This window comes from Elephas maximus, chromosome 12, assembly GCF_024166365.1.
Source record: "Elephas maximus indicus isolate mEleMax1 chromosome 12, mEleMax1 primary haplotype, whole genome shotgun sequence".
Taxonomy (NCBI): domain Eukaryota; kingdom Metazoa; phylum Chordata; class Mammalia; order Proboscidea; family Elephantidae; genus Elephas; species Elephas maximus.
Window position 1 is genome coordinate 43,777,334 of NC_064830.1, and position 22,345 is coordinate 43,799,678.

Consider the following 22,345-nt stretch of genomic DNA (forward strand, 5'->3'; position numbering starts at 1 on the left):
TGCACCTGTCAGTAGCTACCTGACATGACAATGAGGAACCACAGTTCAATGAAGTACACAAGTTTTAGAATACAGCATTTCACTTTACTCTTAGATGTCTAGAGAAAAGAATGCACAGTATACAGATTTAAAGCCAACAATAGCAAGCAATGTTAAGAAGACTTACTAGCATACTTAGCTTTCACTTTGTGTCCCAACTGTATCATAAAGATTATATGTAAGGGAAAGAACTGACACAGTTTGACATAAAACTAAGGAAATAAAAGAACAAATCGTTCAAGGTATTGTATCACACAACAACGGAGTTCGATAATTGAGATGGTCAAGCAGCAAAAAGAAACCATATCCTTAGTGCACTTACACGTTGACCTTTTTTTTTGAACACCACATTTACTAGAATAATTTGCATACTATAAAATTCACCTATTTCAAGTGTAAAATTCAATAGCTTTTTTTTAATAATTTTTATTATGCTTTCAGTGAAAGTTTACAAATCAAGTCAGTCTCTCACACAAAAACCCATATACACCTTGCTACACACTCCCAAATACTCTCCCCCTAATGAGACAGCCTGCTCTCTCCCTCCACGCTCTCTTTTCGTGTCCTTTTCGCCAGCTTCTAACCCCCTCCACCCTCTCATCTCCCCTCCAGGCAGGAGATGCCAACATAGTCTCAAGTGTCCACCTGATCCAAGAAGCTCACTCCTCACCAGCATCCCTCTCCAACCCATTGTCCAGTCCAATCCATGTCTGAAGAGTTGGCTTCGAGAACGGTTCCTGTCCTGGGCCAACAGAAGGTCTGGGGGCCATGACCACCAGGGTCCTTCCAGTCTCAGTCAGACCATTGAGTCTGGTCTTATGAGAATTCAGGGTCTGCATCCCACTGCTCTCCTGCTCCCTCAGGGGTTCTCTCTTGTGTTCCCTGTCAGGGCAGTCATCGGTTGTAGCCAGGCATCATCTAGTTCTTCTGGTCTCAAGATGATGTAGTCTCTGGTTCATGTGGCCCTTTCTGTCTCTTGGGCTCGTAATCACCTTGTGTCCTTGGTGTTCTTCATTCTCCTTTGATCCAGGTGGGTAGAGACCAACTGGTGCATCTTAGATGGCTGCTTGCTAGCATTTAAGACCCCAGACGCCACTCTTCAAAGTGGGATGCAGAATGTTTTCTTAATAGATTTTATTATGCCAATTGACTTAGAAGTCCCCTGAAACCATGGTCCCCAGACCCCTGCCCCTGCTATGCTGGCCTTTGAAGCATTCAGTTTATTCAGGAAACTTCTTTGTTTTTGGTTTAGTCCAATTGTGCTGACCTCCCCTGTATTGTGTGCTGTCTTTCCCTTCACCTAAAGTAGTTCTTATCTACTGTCTAATTGGTGAATACCCTTCTCCCACCCTCCCTCCCTGCCCCTCCTCTTGGAACCACAAAAGAGTGTTTTCTTCTAATTTTAAACTATTTCTCAAGTTCTTATAATAGTGGTCTTATACAATATTTGTCCTTTTGCAACTGACTCATTTCACTCAGCATAATGCCTTCCAGGTTCCTCCATGTTATGAAATGTTTCACAGACTCCTCACTGTTCTTCATCGATGCGTAGTATTCCATTGTGTGAATGTACCATAATTTATTTATCCATTCATCCGTTGATGGGCACCTTGGTTGCTTCTATGTTTTTGCTATTGAATACATTGCTGCAATGAACATGGGTGTGCATATATCTGTTCGTGTAGAGGCTCTTATTTCTCTAGGATATATTCCAAGGAGTAGGATTGCTGGATCCTATGGTAGTTCTATTTCTAACTTTTCAAGGAAGTGCCAAATCGATTTCCAAAGTGGTTGTACCATTTTACATTCCCACCAGCAGTGTAGAAGTGTTCCAATCTCTCCACAGCCTCTCCAACATTTATTATTTTGTGTTTTTTGGATTAATGCCAGCCTTGTTGGAGTGAGACGAAATCTCATTGTAGTTTTGATCTGCATTTCTCTAATGGCTAATGATCGTGAGCACTTCCTCATATATCTGTTAGCTACCTGAATGTCTTCTTTAGTGAAGTGTCTATTCATATCTTCTGCCCATTTTTTAATTGGGTTATTTGTCTTTTTGCAGTTGAGTTTTTGCATCATCACGTAGATTTTAGAGATCAGGCGCTAATCAGAAATGTCATAGCTAAAAACTCTTTCCCAGTCTGTAGGTAGTCTTTTTACTCTTTTGGTGAAGTCTTTGGATGAACATAAGTGTTTCATTTTTAGGAGCTCCCAGTTACCTAGTTTTTCTTCTACATTCTTTATAATGTTTTGTATGCTGTTTAAGCCATGTATTAGGGCTCCTAATGTTGTCCCTATTTTTTCTTCCATGATCTTTATTGCTTTAGATTTTATATTTAGGTCTTTGATCCATTTTGAGTTAGTTTTTGTGCATGGAGTGAGGTATGGGTCTTGTTTCATTTTTTTGCAGATGGAAATCCAGTTATGCCAGCACCGTTTGTTAAAAAGACTGTCTTTTCCCCGTTTAACTGTTTTGAGGCCTTTGTCAAATATCAGCTGCTCATATGTGGATGGACTTATGTCTGGATTCTCCACTCTGTTCCATTGGTCCATCTATCTGTTGTTATACCAGTACAAGGCTGTTCTGACTACTGTGGCGGTAAAATACATTCTAAAATCAGGTAAAGTAAGGCCTCCCACTTTGTTCTTCTTTTTCAATAATGCCTTGTTTATCTGGGGCCTCCTTCCCTTCCATATGAAATTGGTGATTGGTTTCTCCATCTCATTAAAGAATGTCATTGGGATTTGGATCAGAATTGCATTAAATGTATAGATCGCTTTTGTTAGAAGAGACATTTGTATAATATTAAGTCTTCCTATCTACGAGCAAGGTATGTTTTTCCACTTATGTAAGTCTCTTTTGCTTTCTTGCAGCAGTGTATTGTAGTTTTCTTTGTTTCAGTCTTTTACATCTCTGGTAAGATTTATTCCTATTTTATCTTCTTGGGGGCTACCGTAAATGGCATTGATTTGGTGATTTCCTCTTCGATGTTCTTTTTGTTGGTGTAGGGGAATCCAACTGATTTTTGAATGTTTACCTTGTATCCCGATACTCTGCTGAACTCTTCTATTAGTTTCAGTAGTTTTCTAGAGGATTCCTTAGGGTTTTCTGTGTATAAGGTCATGTCATCTGCAAATAGAGATACTTTTACTTCTTCTTTGCCAATCTGGATGCCCTTTATTTCTTTATCTAGCCTAATTGCTCTGGCTAGGACTTCCAGCACAATGTTGAATAAGAGTGGTGATAAAGGGCATCCTTGTCTGGTTCCCAATCTCAATGGGAATGCTTTCAGGCTCTCTCCATTTAGGGTGATGTTGGCTGTTGGCTTTGTATAAATGCCCTTTATTATATTGAGTCTTCCTTCTATTCCTATTTTGCTGTGAGTTTTTATCATGAATGAGTGTTGAACTTTCTCAAATGCCTTTTCTGCACCAATTGATAAAAATCATGTGATTCTTGTCTTTTGTTTTATTTATGTTGTAGATTACATTAATTGTTTTTTTAATGTTGAACCATCCCTACATGCCTGGTATGAATCCCACTTGGTCATGGTAAATTATTTTTTTGATATGCTGTTGAATTCTATTGGCAAGAATTTTGTTGAGGATTTTTGCATCTACATTCATGAGGGATATAGGTCTATAATTTTCTTTTCTTGTGGTGTCTTTACCTGGTTTTGGTATCAGGGATATGGTGGCTTCATAGAATGAGTCTGGTAGTATTCCATCCTTTTCTATGCTCTGAAATACCTTTAGTAGTAGTGGTGTTAACTCTTCTCTGCAAGCTTGGTAGAACTCTGCAGTGAAGCCCTCTGGACCAGGGTTTTTTTTTTTTTTTGGGGAGTTTTCTGATTATCTTTTCAACCTCTTCTTTTGTTATGGGTCTATTTAGTTGTTTTACCTCTGTTTGTGTTAGTTTAGGTAGGTAGTGTGTTTCTAGGAATTCATCCATTTCTCAAAGGTTTTCAAATTTGTTTGAGTAAAGCTTTTCATAGTAATCGGATATGATTCTTTTAATTTCAGTTGGGTCTGTTGTGATATAGCCATCTCATTTCTTATTCGGGTTGTTTCCTTTCCTATATTTCTTTAGTCAGTCTGGCCAGTGGCTTATCAATTTTGTTGAGTTTTTCAAAAAAACTTTTGGGCTTGTAAATTCTCTCATTTTTTTTCTGTTTTCTATTTCATTTAGTTCAGCTCTAATTTTTATTATTTGTTTTCTTCTGGTGCCTGTGGGTTTCTTTTGTTGCTCTCTTTCTATTTGTTCAAGTTGTAGGGATAGTTCTTTGATTTTGGCCCTTTCTTCTTTTTGGATGTGTGCATTTATTGATATAAATTGGCCTCTGAGCACTGCTTTTGCTGTATCCCAAAGGTTCTGATAGGAAGTGTTTTCATTCTCATTGGATTCTATGAATTTCTTTATTCCATCCTTAACGTCTTCTATAATCCAGTCTTTCTTGAGCAGGGTATTTATTGTTCAGTTTCCAAGTGTTTGGTTTCTTTTCCCTGCTTTTCCTGTTATTGATTTCCACTTTTATGGCCTTATGGGCAGAGAAGATGCTTTGTAATATTTCGATGTTTTGGATTCTGCTAAGGCTTGCTTTATGACCTAATATGTGGTCTATTCTAGAGAATGTTCCATGTGCATTAGAAAAGAAAGTATACTTGGTTGTCGTTGGGTGGAGTGTTCTGTATATGTCTATGAGGTCAAGTTGGTTGATTGTGGCATTTAGGTATTCCATGTCTTTACTCAGCTTCTTTCTGGATGTCCTGTTCTCTACTGCAAGTGGTGTGTTGACGTCTCCTACTATTATTGTGGAGCTGTCTATCTCACTTTTCAATGCTGATAAAGAGTTTTTTTTATGTATCTTGCAGCCCTGTCATTGGGTGCATAAATATTGAATATGGTTATATCTTTTTAGTGTATTGTCCCTTTAATCATTATATAGTGTCCTTCCTTATCCTTTCTGATGGATTTAACTTTAAAGTCTATTTTGTCAGAAATTAATATTGCCACTCCTGCTCTTTTTTGATTGTTGCTTGCTTGATATATTTTTTTCCATCCTTTGAGTTTCAGGTTTTTTTTGTGTCTCTAAGTCTAAGATGTGATTCTTGTAGGCAGCATATAGACGAATGTTGTTTTTTAATCCATTCTGCCACTCTCTGTCTCTTTATTGACGCATTTAGTCCATTTACATTCAGGGTAATTATGGATAGGTACGAATTTAGTGCTAACATTTTGATGTCTTTTTTTTGTGTGTTGACAGTTTCTTTTTCCCACTTGATTTTATGTGGTGAGTAGATTATCTGTATATATTGTCCTTTCCTCATGTTTGTCGTTGTTGATTTTGTTTCTGCTGAGTCTGTATTTTTCCCTTGTATTTTATTTTGATGAGTAGGATAGTTTGTGTCCTTTATGGTTACATTATTTACCCCGATTTTTCTAAATTTAAAACTAACTTTTATTTCCTTGTATCGCCGTTATCTTCCTTTCCACATGGAAGGTGTATGATGACATTTCTTAGTCCTTTATTATTTTAATTTTGTCTTCTTTAATATAATAACATCGCCGTTACCCTGTGTTGGGCTTTTTTTTTTTTTTTAATCTTGCGTTGTGTTTTTGGATTTCCTTGTCTTGGTTGACTTCTGGTTGCTCTGCCCAGTGTTCTAGTCTTGGGTTGATACCTGATATTATTGATTTTCTAACCAAAGAACTCCCTTCAGTATTTCTTGTAGGTTTGGTTTGGTTTTTATGAATTCCCTCAACTTCTGTTTATCTGGAAATGTCTTAATTTCACCTTCATATTTAAGAGACAGTTTTGATGGCTATATGATTCTTGGCAGACAATTTTTTTCCTTCAATTTCTTAAATATGTCATCCCATTGCCTTCTTGCCTGCTTGGTTTCTGCCGAGTAATCCGAGCTTATTCTTATTGGCTCTCCTTTGTAGGTGACTTTTCGTTTATCCCTTGCTGCTCTTATAATTCTTTCTTTAACTTTGGTTTTGACAAGCTTGATTATAATATGTCTTGGTGATTTTCTTTTCACATCTACCTTATGTGGAGTTTGATGAGCATCTTGGATAGATATCTTCACATCTTTCACTATATTAGTGAAGTTTTCTGCCAACAAATCATCAACAATTCTCTCTGCATTTTCTGTTATCCCTCCCTGTTCTGGTACTCCAATCACTCGTAGGTTATTTCTCTTGATAAGAGTCCCACATGATTAAGGTTTCTTCATTTAAAAAAAAATTTCTTTTATCTGATTTTTCTTCAAAAATATTAATGCCAAGTGATTTATATTTGAGTTCAGAAATTGTAGCTTCTACTTGCTCAATTCTGCTCCTCTGACTTTCTATTAAGTCATCTAATTCTGTAATTTTATTGTTAATCTTCTGAATTTCTGACTGCTGTCTATGGATTTTTCCAGCTTATTAAACTTTTCATTATGTTCCTGAATAATCTAATTTCTTCAGTTGCTTTATCTGTGTGTTCCTTGGCTTGTTCTGCATATTGCCTCACTTCCTTCCTGATGTCTTGAAGGGTTCTGTATATTAAACTTTTGTATTCTGCATCTGGTAATTCCAGGAATGCACTTTCATGTAAAAGATCCCTGGATTCTTTGTTTTGAGAGCCTGTTGAGGTGATCATGGCCTGTTTCTTTATGTGACTTGATATTGACTGTTGTCTCCGAGCCATCTAGAAGTTATTGTATTAGTTTATACTTCCTTACTGTGTGGTAGTTTCTTGCTTTGTTTTGTTTTGGTATACTCCTATGGGTTGCTTGAGTGAGCTAGCTTGATTATTTTCACCTTTGGAGCTCTGGTGTCCTGTCTCCAGCTGGCTAGAGCTGTTATCAGGTATATCAGTCCAGGAGTCCATTCAATTTTCTTGTATGAATTCAGCTCAGGTTTCCAGGTAGCTGATATCAAGTGTGTGGTACCGGCTCTGTCCTACAGTCTTAGAGGGGCAGGGGTGATTGGCGTATATACCGGTATCTGATTGCATCAGGGGGTCACGCTCCGAACAAGGCAGGGGACTGAGAACTGACCCCCAAGTGTCTCTGAGGAAAATGCGTCTCTGTTCCCTAGAGCGTGCTGGTGGGTGGGTTCTGCAGAAGGACCATGGGCACCCAAAGTTTTTGTTGTAAGGACTGGGAGGCACCAGTTATCTATGGACCCCTGCTGCAGGTGGCTGGGTGACCGGAGTGGAGCTACCAGTCCTTAGGTCCCTGTTGTGGGTAGGTGAGGACTTTGTTTAATAGGCAAGGCAATGTCAAATGTCAAACACCCACCTCTCCACCACACAGCTAAAATGGCTGGAGTTTGCCAACAAGGGCCTATTCTCCCGAAATAGGTCCATACAAATCCATGCAGAAAAGAAAGGTGCGCAGGGTCCACGGACGGTTTGTGCCTGGACAGGAGCTGCTTCTGTCCTGAGCTCCCCCGGTTAATGGAGCTAGCAAATTATATTTTCCCCCCAGTTGCAAATTTTTTCCTTCCCCAAGGCCGGGAGGACGGCTCTAGGTGCTCACCAGGGTCTATCTCAGGCCTAGGGATTCAGCCGCTGAAGCCGGCTTGGGGGCGGGGTGGGGGGGGGCGGTAAAATATAGGCAAGTACTTAGCTTTTGCCGAGAACGCCATTCTCCTCAGGTTCCGGAGCTGTGAGTGGGCTGTGCGGTGGTGGCTGCTTCTCCCTGAGGAAACTGCAGCCAAACGCTTGTACCAGCCCACCACCGCCGCCGCTCAGGGAATGGTGTCTAAGGGCTCCCCACGGTTCAGGTCCGGTACCTCCTCTCCACTTCTGAACAGTCTCTTCCTCCCCCTGCCCCTCAGTTCGTTGTCTAAGCTTTCCTTTCATGCTCAAGGCTCCTAGCTTGTCACAAATATACTCGTTTCACTTATTTTTTGGGGTCTTTGTTGTAAAGAGGGCTCGACGGAAGCGTCTGTCTATTCTGCCATCTTTGCTCCATCTCTCAGTAGCTTTTTAGCATATTCAGAGTTATGCAACTACCACCATCATCAAATTTCAACATCCCCCAAAACATCGCCATACCTAGTAGCTGTCACTCCTCTTTCTCCACATCTCTGACCCAAACCTTGGCAACTCTCTAATCTTGATGAATTTGCCTACTCTTAGTATTTCCTATAAATGGAATGACATAGTATGTGGTCTTTATGATCGGCTTCTTTCACTTAGCATGTTTTGAGGTTCACCCATGTTGTAAATGTATCAGTACCTCATTTCTTCTTATTGCCAAATAATATTCCATTGTATGCATATACCGTGAAATCAGTGAGAGCCGGAACTCAATGGACGTGCCTTGTTTTTCCAGGTCTCCTAAGTTTTCTACCTTTGACGAGGTACACAGTCTTACCACCTCTCTATCACTCTCTATTAGTGGAAAATATTTGAGTTTTCCCCATCTGCCAGGTTTCCACCTTATAAAGGTTCCAGCTTTCACAGGTTTTACTGTATTACATTTTTTTATCCATTCATCAGTTGATGGACATTTGGGTTGTTCTACTTTTTGACTCTTATAAATAATGCTGTAAGGATCAATCACATACAGGATTTTGTGTGGACATATGTTTTCAATTTTCTTGAGTATAAACCAGGAGTGGAACTGCTGGGTCTTACAGTAAGTCTAAGGAGCCCTGGTGGCACCATGGTTAAACGCTCAGCTGCTAACTGAAAGGCTGGCGGTTTGAACACACCAGCCGCTCTGCAGAACAGTGTGGCAGTCTGCTTCTGTAAAGATTACATCCTTGGAAACCCCATGAGGCAGTTCCACTCTGTCCTCTGGAATCACTATGAGCTGGAATTGGCTCAACAGCAATGGGTTCTTTGGTTTTGATATTGTAACTCTATGTTTAACTTTTTGAGGAGCTACCAAACTGTTTTCAAAAGTGGTTGCAACTATTTTTCCAATCCCACCGGCAACATATTAGGGTTTTAATATCTCCACATCAACCATAACCAACACTTGCTATTGTCTGTCTTTATTTGACCACTGCTTTTAAAAGGACATAATAAAAACTATTAATATCTAATTGTCTATTTTCTTTTTAATGTCTTGCAGAAATCTGAGAATGTGTACTTTCTTACCTGCCCCAAACACTGCCTAATTATGAACAGAAAACCAACCAACCCCTCATTATACAAGTTCTACCTTGCGGCCTGGAAAAAGAGACAATAAGACTATCTGTAATTACCAGGGCAAACTGCTTGGAATGTTTCCCGTTAAGCAAAAAAAGACTTTTTAACAAATGAAACTACAGCATATCACAAAGCCAACTGAAATAAATCATAAAAACTCCAGCACCCACCAGTGAGGGAACTGATTTAATGCTTAATGCCAATTACCGATCTCACAACTTCTATGAAACTTAACAAGGTGCTGGACAGTGTTGACAGCACATGATTTTTTGTTCAAAGAAATGAGTAAAAGTATAAAAACCGTATATATGGTATGTTTTCACATACAAAAAGCAAAAATACAAATAAAAGAAAAATGGAAGAATAAGCAAAAAGAAAAAACTAATAAAAATGGTTTCCTACAGAGGAAGATAATCTATGAGGAGATGCAGAAAGGGAAAGGAGAAACACATATGTGAAAGTAACTTATTTTATAGCGTCGCAGTTTTTTTTTAAGCAAGTAAATTTTAAAAATGTGTTTTCTAGAAGTCTGAAATAAACTTCAAACAAACCCAAGTATCTATCAAATTGGTGGCACAAGGACATAGATAAGTAACCATGGGGTGTACCTTAGATGTGGAACATTCATGATAGCTCTGTAATACTCTTTTTCTCCTGTACTCTCTGGCCAAGCTTTGAAAATTTACTTCTAAATAGAATCTGAAAGATCTTTTTTCCTGCTCTGGAATAGTTTTAAAAACACGGGCTTGTTTTTAAATACATGGTTGAATTCTCCTGAAAAACCATCTGGGCACGACGTTCTTTTGAAGGGAAGCACTTCCCCAACTCTTTCTACTGCTATGGAAATTTATTGTTTGAAGTTTCTAATGCTACTAGATTCTTTTTTTTTTGGAATTGTGGTACAAATATACATTTCAAAACATTTGCCCATTCAATAATTTCTACATGTGTAATTCAGTGACACTGATTACATTCTTCATGTTGTGCAACCCCTCTTACCATCCTTTTCTGAATTATTATACCACCATTAATATAAACTCTGTGCCCCCTAAACCGTAGCTCTCCTTTTTTCCTCCCTCCCACCCCTGGTTGCTGCTGTTGTTGTTAGGTGCCATTGAGTTGGTTCCAACTCATAGCAACCCTATGCACAACAGAACGAAACACTGCCTGGTCTCACACCATCCTTACAATTGTTGTTATGCTTGAGCTCATTGTTGCAGCCACTGTGTCAATCCACCTTGCTGAGGGTCTTCCTCTTTTCCACTGACCCTGTACTCTGCCAAGCATGATGTCCTTCTCCAGGGACTGATCCCTCCTAACAACATGTCCAAAGTATGTAAGATGCAGTCTCGCCATCCTTGCTTCTAAGGTGCATTTTGGCCACGCTTCTTCCAAGACAGACTTGTTCGTTCTTTTGGCAGTCCGTGATATATTCAATATTCTTCGTCAACACCACAATTCAAAGGCGTCAACTCTTCTTCGGTCTTCCTTATTCATTGTCCAGTTTTCACATGCATATGATGTGACTGAAAATACCATGGCTTGGGTCAGGGACACCTTAGTCTTCAGGGTGACATCTTTGTTTTTCAACACTTTAAAGAGGTCCTTTGGAGCAGATTTGCCCAATGCAACGCGTCTTTTGATTTCTTGACTGCTGCTTCCATGGCTGTTGATTGTGGATCCAAGTAAAATGAAATCCTCGACAACTTCAATCTTTACTCTGTTTATCATGATGTTGCTCATTGGTCTAGTTGTGAGGATTTTTGTTTTCTTTATGTTGAGGTGTAATCCATATTGAAGGCTGTGGTCCTTGATCTTTATTAGTAAGTGCTTCAAGTCCTCTTCCCTTTCAGCAAGCAAGGTTGTGTCATCTGCATAATGCAGGTTGTTAATGAGTCTTCCTCTGATCCTGATGCCCTGTTCTTCTTCATATAGTCCAGCTTCTCGTATTATTTGTTCAGCATACAGATTGAATAGGTACGGTGAAAGGATACAGCCCTGATGCACACTTTTCCTGACTTATCCCCTTGTTCTGTCTGAACAACTGCCTCTTGATCTATAGAAAGGTTCCTCATGAGCACAATTAAGTGTTCTGGAATTCCCATTCTTCCCATTGCTATCCATAGTTTGTTATGATCCACACAGTCAAATGCCTTTGCATAGTCAATAAAACACAGGTAAACATCCTTCTGGTATTCTCCTTCAGCCAGGATCCATCTGACATCAGCAACGATATCCCTGGTTCCACGTCCTCTTCTGAAACCAGCCTGAATTTCTGGCAGTTCCCTGTCGATATACAGCCATTTTTGAATGATCTTCAGCAAAATTTTGCTTAAGTGTGATATTAATGATATTGTTCTATAATTTCCACATTCGGTTGGATCACCTTTCTTGGGAATAGGCATAAATATGGATCTCTTCCAGTCAGTTGGCCAGGAAGCTGTCTTCCATATTTCTTGGTATAGATGAGTGAGTACCTCTAGCGCTGCATCTGTTTGTTGAAACATCTCAATTGATATTCCATCAATTCCTGGAGCGTTGTTTTTCACCAATGCCTTCAAAGCGGCTTGGACTTCTCTTCCTTCAGTACCATCAGTTCCTGATCATATGCCACCTCTTGAAATGGTTGAATATCGACTAATTCTTTTTGGTATAATGACTCTGTGCATTCCTTCCATCTTCCTTTGATGTTTCCTGCATCGTTTAATATTTTCCCCCTACCAGGAAGAAGGACCTGGCAGTCTACTTCTGAAAAGCATTAGCCAGTGAAAACCACCCCTGGTAGCCACTAATAATCTTTAGTTTCTATATATTTGCATATTTCATATAAGTGAGATCATACAGCATTTGTTCTTTTGTGCCTGACATTTCGTTCAGCATAATGTTTTCAAGGTTTATCCGTATTATGGCATGCATTGGGACTTCATTTCTCTTCGTAGCTGAGTAAAATTCCATTGTATGTATGTATTACATTTTGTTTATCCATTATATGTTGTTGGACATTTAGGTTGTTTCTACCTTTTGGCTATAGTGAATAATGCTGCAAATGAACATTGGAGTACAGGTTTCTGTTCACATTCCTGCTTTCAAATCTTCTGGGTATACACCTAGGATTGAATTGCTGGATCATATGATAGCACTATGTTCAACTTTTTGAGGAGCGGGCAAACTGTTTTCCACAGCTGCTGTACCATTTTAACATTACCACCAGCAATGGAATAAAGGTTCCAACATCTGCACATCTTCACCAACACCTGCTGTTTTCCTTTTTTTTTTTTTTAAATCATAACCAGTCTAGTGTTGGTAAGGTGATATCTTCGTCGTCATTTTTGTCATTGGTTGCTACTGAGTTGATTCTGACTCATGGTGACCCCTATGTGGTTAGATTCGATTTTTGTGCACTCTGTTTTCTGAGAAAAGTATTCCATTTCATCTAAATTTTTATAGCATTGTGAAAAATAGTCTTGTTCTTTTAGATTTTGTTTTGATATTTATCTCAACCTTAATTTGTACACTTATGCTTTTTCCTATTTCAAAAAGAGTAGATTAGGGAAGTTTGTTGATTCATTTTAAAACCAACTTTCTAGTGATTTTCTTTCTAATTTCAGTTTTGTTTTTATTCATTTCTTAGCTTTCTATTGATTTTTATTATTCCTTTTTTTTTTTTCTCAGTTGTATGCTTATTTTATTTTCTTTTTATTGACAGTAGTATTCAATGCCGTAAATTATTTCCTGATAACTTCTTTGGTCACATCCCATAAATTCTGTTACAATATAGTTTCAATATATCCTAGAATTACGTTTTTCAAACCACCTTTGACCTAAGAGAAATTTAATAGAACGTTTTAAAATGTCTAAGAGACCTGGTGGCACAGTGGTTAAGCGCTCAGCTGCGAACCAAAATGTTGGCGGTTCAAACTCACTATCCACTCCACAGGAGAAAAACGTGGCAATCTGCTTTCATGAAGATTACAGCTTTGGAAATCCTACGGTGGTGTTCTACTCTGTTCCATAGGGTCACTATGAATCAGAATCGACTCAAAAGCATACAATAACACAGGTGAAAGAGGCTGTATGTTTTTTCCATCATGTTTTTTTTGGTACTTTTCCATATGCTGTATTTATTTTAATTATTTAGAATTTGATTTTTTTGCTTGTGGTTAAAATGTGAAGTTTTATAAATATTCTATTTGCATTTGAAAAGCTTTGCTCTCTATTACAGGGATCCAGAGTTTGATATATATCTAAAAAGCTATCTCACTGATTATGTCACTTAAGTGTTCTATATCCTTCTTTTTTGTCCATTTGATTTGTTTTGGTTATATAAAAGGATAAAACTTTCATTAAAACATACAAGCGCAGAGGAAACTATTTTTATGTCAGTGAGGTAGGCAATTTTCTTGAGAAAAAGAAATAAAGGTTTCCCCTGCTATCTAAAAATACAGCACGTCCTATGAAACCTTTTGTAAGCCGAAATGGTGTAAAGTGAAGTAGCAGTTACCATTAATTTACATGGGAAAAAATTTTAAGTATTCTAAGACTCAAAAAATAACCTACCAAATAACACATAAAACCCTTACAAGCTCTTTTAGGCTTTTCTGATACCTTAGTACACGTTTTGCTAATGGATGAACAAAATAAATTGAGCTAAAGCACAGATACTCACACAGTTCAAAGCTATAGCAGCTTGATACTGAGATGCTGAGTATAGTTCCCGGGGAAGAAGCTTGGCGATGCCACTCTCACTGCTTGGGGTGGGCAGTGCCTCTTTAAAGGCTCGCTGCAACACAAACACTGAATACTATTTCCGCGGTTAGCCTTTTTTCATAAAAGTGAGAGTTCTCTTTGGATTTCTTTTGGTTAGCGAAAACAGGTACTAATATAGATCTTTCATAAACGTGAAGTGGTGAAAGGCAATTTTTGAAAAGTAGGGGATATCTGTATTGCATTACATTAAAATTAAGAAATTCTAATAATCAAAAGATACCTTCAAGAGATTGCAAAGACATGCCCGAGAGGGAAGTTATTTGCAATACACTTACTCCTCGATTATCTCCTCATCCAACATTTCACATAACAATAGTAAAAAATCTATTATCCGACTATTTTGTAGTTAATGAGGCGGCAGCAATGGCTGTGGCGTGTCCCCTCCCTTGAGGAGGGTCTCCAGGGAGCCTCTGGGAAGCTGGGCTGCGCAGCCCACGCCCTCCTTTGTCTTCTTACTTATACCTTCATCTTCCTTCTTTCAAAGGATCGTTACAGTTATTTACTCATGGAGGTAGTTATTTTCTGTCTGAATAAAAAAGGGACACCATCTCATATTTTTTCTCCTTTAAATATAAGTATAATGTTTTTTTTTTAAAAAAAGAAAAACAGCATTTTCAATAGTTTATAAGGCTGACGAATCATCTAAGCTATCGCTATTCGAATGTGGTCCATCAAAACCATTGCTATTCAAATGAGGTTCACATACAAGGTTTTCTAGGGCTATACCTTAAAATGTGTAAACATATAAAAATAAAACCTTGTTTGAAAAATAGACATTGTGACCGCATCTTAACTACATTAAGGCTTCATTTATAATCTTTTCTTACTGGGTAAGTGGCGCTTACAAAAAATAATCACTCATGCTTCCTATTACTAGTTTTACTGTTCACTTTAAACACCATCCTGCACACCAAGGAGATATACTACGCACAGCATGATTTTCAACAGTGGAATGGAAATGAATTGTTTTAACCTATACACCAGTAACTAGGAATAAATTATATTAACCTAAACACTATTGAGTAGAAAAACAAAGAAGCCAGCATATTAACTCAGATACCAAATGGACAAGAGGATGAAACCAATGGAAAAGGTCTATAAACAATAATCATGTTCCTCTTGATACGCAGTTATGAAAATTGGTAGAGTCATCATTACCACTCTCTCCCTTCTCCAATCCATACTACACGCTCTAGTTTTCTTAAAACACTACTCTGTGCACACCAATAACCTATAAATAATGGTACTAGCACTAAAGATTAATAGTTTGATCTCAACCCCTTTCCTTCCACAAATTCTCTCTTCCAGCCAAGATGATCTTCCTTCAGCTTTCTGAAAATACTATACGTACTCCCACCTTCCTGGCTTTATATGTATCTTCTTCGCATGATACATCCCATCTTCCCTAGTGAAAACTCTTCAAGGAAAGGACCGTATCTTAGAATCTTCCGTAATTCATTCAATACTTAGCAAGTAAGGTAAAGTTCACTACTCCCCCAATACGCTTTCATAATATGATAAATATAAACACATGTGACTTATTAAGTAATTTGCTAATTATCTGCTTATCTTTCTATACCTCTAGATATGCTGAGAGAACTTTAAGGGTAGGATCTACACCTTATAAATTTGTTCCCCAAATAACTGACAAATCGTACATACTGGAGAAAGAATGAATGTGGCAAGTAGTTGAGTAAAGGCATTTTTTAAATAGACTCATAAATTTAAATATATAAGGCATATTTAAATAGACTCATGTTGGCGAAGAATACTGAATATACCACAAACTGCCAAAAGAATGAATAAATCTGTCTTGGAAGAAATACAGCCAGAATGCTCCTTAGAAGCAAGGAAAGGGAGACTATGTCTCACATACTTTGGATCAGTCCCTGGAGAAGGACGCCATGTTTGGCAAAGTAGAGGGTCAGCAAAAAAGAGGAAGACCCTCAACGAGACAGACGGACACAGTGGCTACAACAAGGGGCTCAAACATAGCAACTATTGTTTGAGTATGGTGCAGGACTGGGCAGTGTTTCGTTCTATTGTACAAAGGGTCACTATGAGTCAGAAGTGACTCAATGGCACCTAATGACAACGACAATATTACTTTGGTTATTGTAAATAAACTAATGGTCAAAATAATACTCCTCAAGGTTATATCATAATCAATTATATAATAATCCAATGGGGAATGGTCAACAGATTAAAAGCACTCTTATTTAGGAACATTTTTATTTGATTAGAAACAAAATGCTTGCTTTCAAACAGGCACATACAACAAACGATTAACAAATTCTGACCAAAAGATCAGTAAAAATAACAAATCCTGATCAAAAGATCAGTAGCTACTCATTATTTGAGTTAAAGAACCAAAGCCAACATCATAAAAAGAACATAGTAACCTAGTATATTTTTCAAAGCTTAAAATTAAGTGTTTTCAGGAAAAAGGAAAACAAATTTTAGAACTTGAAACTCATCAAAGCCAGTTTTACATAGTTGACAGAAGTATTTCCAGGTTGTTGGATATTTATGTACCATCCACTGAGTATCAGTCTAGAAGGAACTATTTTTCAGATATTTTATAACACTGAGAATTTTCCATTTCAACAGATGATTATTACATTGAATCAGCTCAAAAGGATGTGGACTATTAACATTTTAGATCCATTTCAGTTAAAACCTTTAGTAAATAATCTCTGACTTAAATTTTTATTTTCACCTGAAGACATTCAACGGGCCCCTCCGAAGTAGCAGAGAGACTATCAGAAACATTGGGGCAGTAATGTCAAATGGAAACTTAACTGTCAAAATATTGATAGTTGAAGGACTGATTAATTTTGGAAACCAGTTATAATCTCCAACAACAGTAATTCTTCTCTTAAGGGAGAGTTTTTATTCCAGCAATAGTCTTTCTTGACAGAAACTTCATTTCTAGAGGTAAGGGACCCTTTTTAGCTCCAAGTCCTTTCTTCCCATATCAAGTGCAGTCTACTCCAAACTGGGCAGGCTGCGGTTCCTAAATATGTTCAGACAGCCCCCTGCTCGAAGATGGAGAACCGGAACACCTTCCTTGCTTCTGGATATCTTGACTATCTAAGTCCAAATAGAATGGCGTCTTCTTCAATACCAAAGACAGAGCTAAAAATCTCCAACTCAGCCACCAACAACCAGCCCCAGAGAAAAAGAGAACATCTCCCAAAGGTCTCTCCCCACATGTTAATTTTTCCCCCTAGTATACTTTTTAAATGAGACATTACTATACATAACCATCCCTGTTCAGTACATTAACAAATATGCAATGATTTTAAAGGTAGGCAGGTCTCTGATACTTTAAATAACTTCAGATACAATATGCTTCAAATTCCTGATTTAAACTAGTTCTGAATAAGCAGTAAAATTTACATTGTTCATGCTCCAGGAAATAACTGGTAATTCCTTAGAGATGAAAAGGTATATTTCACTTAATTTTACTCCTTGAACACTTTAAAAGCAGACCAAAATCTAACAAAACTTTTCTATATCAGAAGATAAAAACAGTACTTCTGCAGTTGCTTCATGCTGCAATTATTTATATCTTATTTTGGGAAAAGGCAGAGCCTTCACCTAGCTCTGACTCTACAGGAAAGCAACAGAAATAGTTGATTTTAACAGTCATTTGTCTGGAGTTACTCCACCTTACCTTGGCTTGGAATTCCATAAAGCTCCCCTCTGAGCATTGTTTCCTGTCTGAAAATTAGGAACCAAAACCGCAAACTTCTAAGTTCTTTCACGTTACACAGAAATCAAGAAACTAGTTTTAATACTGGACCAAATTTCAAAGTCAGTTCGCTGTTCCTACTTGGCAGAAACATATAGCTATCAAGAAAGCTTCTATCGATTTTTAACTAGAAGTATCAGTTTTGCTGTCTGAGCTCTTTATTTTTGTACATAAAAGGAAGTGGGTTTTGATACTATCTCAATGTGCTTCCTGTCTTACAATGCATTTGAAATAAAGTGATGTCAGAATGAGAGGAAAGGAGGCCCTAAATAAGAAAAAGGAATAGGCACAATTAGTTCGCTTTACCTTTATTGATAACTACAACTGATTTAGAATTGCTCTGCAAACCAAACAGTGCATGCTACTACTATCAATGCTGACTACACATTTTCACTTTAAAATGTTTAAAGAAAATTCATAAATATGTAAATATATCTAGAAATTTACATGATATCTATCCATATACCATGCAAATGACACATGAATGAGAGATGCACATTCTACAAGAGACTAAATCATTCATTATTGGTAGCTGGGAATTTATCCATTTCTTAAGAATATCAGATCTGCTAAAGTGAACAAGGGAGCCCTGGTGCCACAGAGGTTCAGCACTTGGCTGCTAACCAAAAGGTCAATGGTTTGAACCTACCAGCCACTTCGCAAGAGAAAGATGAGGCAGTCTGCTTCCCTAAAGATTACAGCCTTGGACATCCTATGGGGCAGTTCTAGTCTGGCCTATGGGGTCGCTTTGAGTCAGAACTGACTTGACAGTAATGGGTTTGGTTTTGGTTTAAAGTAGTCATGTATTACATGAGACACCACGTGTACCTCTCATCCCACCTTCAAATTGCACATACACCCCATTTGCGAATGGTATTCACAGTTTATCTGGATATAGCCATAACCAGAAAAGAAGTTTACAGAACATCTCTTCTTAACATAAACTGGGGATAAATATTCAATATTGTAACCATTTCTAGAAGACGAATGACCCAAAGGCAGTTCAAAAACAATTTATTTGGACCACAATTTTGAATTTGCTATTAGCTTGCTTTAAATGTCTTCCATTATTATGCCAAGTGTAGGACAAGGTTATGTTATTAAATCTACCTACTAAGCTACTGACAATGGGGTTCTATTGACAGTTCTTCCTGTATCATAATACAGCCATTCAAATTCTTAGAGACAGCTATTAACCACTTAGTTCTGAGCAGAAGAAACACAGATATAACAGTCACTATTCAAAACAGCTAGAGCAGCATATGGTAACTCTTGAGAGGTGATGACCCCCAAGTATATCCCAAGACCATGACTTTGTGCCCAGTTAACCAGACCTACCTCCTTTAATATTGATTTCTAGAACATGATTCTTCCTAATCGCTTCCCTTGCCTGACGATTTGGCTTGGTTCCTAATCTTTGATCAACAAGTCCCAAACTTAAAAAGAAAAGTTTAAAATGGGGAGAAGTAGAGGAAAGACAGAGCCCTTCTCACTTTTGGCTCCATTCTTCCCCAAAAATGGTCCTTATTGAACCTGGTGGAATGCAAGACCCTGGATCACTCCTCCTTCCACTGCTGACAGCGATCCCTTCTAAAACATACATCAAGAATACTGGCCAGAGGCACCAGCTTTGTCTTGCCTTCACACCATATGTTCCTAACATCTGATGTCTGGGTTGCTCGCTAACTGGTTGTGATCTTGAAGTTAAAATCCTCTGGTTACAAGGTTTGCCCAAATTGCATGTGTAGTAGCTATAACTGACAGAGAACACAGATGATGTCATAAATTATTTCAATTCTCTCCAGGAATGGCATATATGTTAAAGTAGGGATTCTAATTCATTAGAACTATTTTTCTGACACAAGCATATTAACAGTTCTGAAGGCACTTAAAATTAATGAGTCAAGTATTCCAGTAAACATCACCCTAGCTCCTAGTTGCAAAGAGAGTTTGCCTGTAACTGAAAATTTAAGACAATATCCAAGCTAGAGAAAATCCTGGATGTCTATTTTGCTCTGGAATATCACTACACCAGTTCTAATGAAGTTACCACTATGAGTTGGCTTAAAACTTGCCTTGCTATGTATAGCTAAATCTATAAATTTTATGATAAAAAAGATTTGTCCTCTTCAAAAAAACTCTAACAAGAAGATACAGAATAATTAGCAGAAACAGGCAATAAAATGTATCCTTAACTGGAAAGACTATCCCCAGGGAGGTGTAAGAACAAGGACATTACTCCCTAAAGAAGTGTTCTGGGTGAGCTATGAAGCAAACCCCAAGAGGGATGACAGCAAAGACCAGCAGACTAAACATAGGTTTTGCTACTAGAAATGAAAAGCATTCTTTTCTCAGGAAAGAGAGAGCTGTTAGAGCAATAAGTGCTCAAATTTCAGAAGACAGGATTAGAAAGGCAAATAAAATAAAAGCATCCTAAAAAAGGACATGGATGGCCAAGAGCTAAGAATAAACCCAGGTAAAACCTAGAGTTGTGCTGTCCAATATGGCAGTCACTAGCCATATATGGCTATTTAAGTTTAAACAAAATTAGAAATTCAGTTCCTCAGTCACACTAGTATTTCAAGTGCTCAACAGACACATATAGCTAGTGGCTACCTTGGTACATTGGACAGCATAGAGATAGAACATTTCCATCACTGCAGGAAATACTGTTGGACTGTGCTGTTCTAGAGGGTAAGAAAAAAGAGACTGGCTGACCTGGAGTCTTGGAAAAGAGGAACTACTAACAAGGGCATTTGTCCTATAACATTCAGTACTTTAGTAAGGGATTCAGGTGGATTTACCTTTCCTTTTCCACCTGCTCTTTTTTCCCTCCTTGTTGCTGCCACCATCACTGCTGCTGCTGCTGTTCTCAGAACTCTGGGAATCTGACTGACCATCACTGCTTTCTTCTGAACCTTCTGATAGCTCTTTCACCCCATCCGGCACATCTTTCTGAAAATGTAGGCATCCAATTAGAATTAATCATTACCATTTCAGCAAATAGGAATTAAATTTCTGATTCTGTATCGTTGCAAGCTAACTGTGCTGATAATTTTTAGTACTGTACACCTCAGTAGCAGAATATCTTCTGAATTCCTGTCATTTCTCTTTCTGAGTCAAATTAGCTAATGTTTCCGTCCATACCCAAAGATAAAAATGATACATGACATTCATATGCAGGCACAAAAACACTGGCTAAAGTCAGACAAAAACTGGACAGATGTAAATTCCGCTAAATGATGAAATGTTCAGAATAAAAAACAGTATTTTGACAGTTTTGTAAAATGTATGTACATCCATGTATATTATACGTGTGTGTGTTATGTATATCTGCATTTGGTGTACGTAATTATCATTACGTGTTATGAATTCAGACAGTCTGAACAGCAAGAGACAGGCAACCATTAAAAAAAAATTCAGAAGAATTTACTTGGTTTCTGCATTTGCATAGTGGGAATGCTAATCAGAAAGGATATCTGTGTCAACCCAGTATGTAAGAGATACAATAGGGTAGTTACAAGACCAAGAACTGGGAAATCAAGCCTTCTTAGGTTTGAATTCCAGGTTTACCTTTTCCTAACTGTGCAGCCTTGGTCAAAGTGTTAACCTCTCATGCCTCAGCTTCCCTGTCTATAAAATCAGGGTGATAATAGTATCTACCTCAAAAGATTATTCTGAAATCAAATAAGTTAGTAAATGTAAAATGCTTAGAATAGTTCCTTGCATATGGCAAGAGCTCAACAAATATCAGTTATTATTTATGTGTTTAAGCAGTACACAAAAATATACAATTATACCAAACCAAAACCCAAACCCATTGTCGTCGAGTTAAACTGACTCACAGCGACCCTACAGGACAGAATAGAACTGCCTCATAGGGCTTCCAAGGAGAATGGTGGATATGAACTGCCGACCTTTTGGTCAGCAGCCATAGCACTTAACCACTATGCCTCTGGGCTCCAGAATATAATACCTGCCAAAAGTTGAACTGGCAAATGTTGTGTGATATATTTATAACAATGGCGACAAAAAAAAAAGTAGCTGTTGAAGCTACTTATGTACAATCAAACACCTAATGGAATGTGGTTCCTTGGTTTGGAGGTTTAGGGTCATGGTTTCATAGGACATCCCAGTTAATTGGCCTAATAACATGTCTAGTGCTTCTGTTCTACCTCCTAGTTCACTGCATAGTGCCTGGGGTCTTAAAAGCTTGCAAGTGGCCATCCAAGGCACAATGATTGGTCTCTATTCGCCTGAGAGGAAAAAGGAGAGTCAGAAATAGGAGGAGGACATAGAATGTGTGGTTAATTGCCTTCATGAAGCACTGCCTCCTCTGCTATGAGACCAGAAGAACTGGATGGTGCCTGGCTACCATTACTGAACATTTTGATCAAAGATTCCATAGAAGAATCCTGATCAAAAGGGGGATAATGCAGAACAGAACTGAAAATTCTCACGGACACCACACTTCCTGGAGCCTTGGAGGGTGGATAAACCCCTGAAACTACTGCCCTGAGAAAATCTTTAAACCTTAAACCAAAAATATCCCCTGAAGTCTTCTTAAAAGCCAACAATAGTTTAGCTTAACTAATTAAAAAAAAAAAAAAGGTCTGCTTTCAGC

General features: G+C 38.0%; 1 protein-coding gene across 3 annotated transcripts in view; it reads right to left on the bottom strand.

Moving 5' to 3' along the window:
- Positions 1-22,345, bottom strand: part of ASXL2 (ASXL transcriptional regulator 2) — a 193,477-nt gene that overhangs the window by 55,879 nt on the left and 115,253 nt on the right. For 2 of the 3 annotated variants that reach the window (XM_049904929.1, XM_049904928.1), the window contains exon 4: positions 20,526-20,676. In XM_049904929.1, the coding sequence (XP_049760886.1) occupies positions 20,526-20,676 (151 nt within the window). The other variant, XM_049904930.1, reaches the window with a different exon arrangement.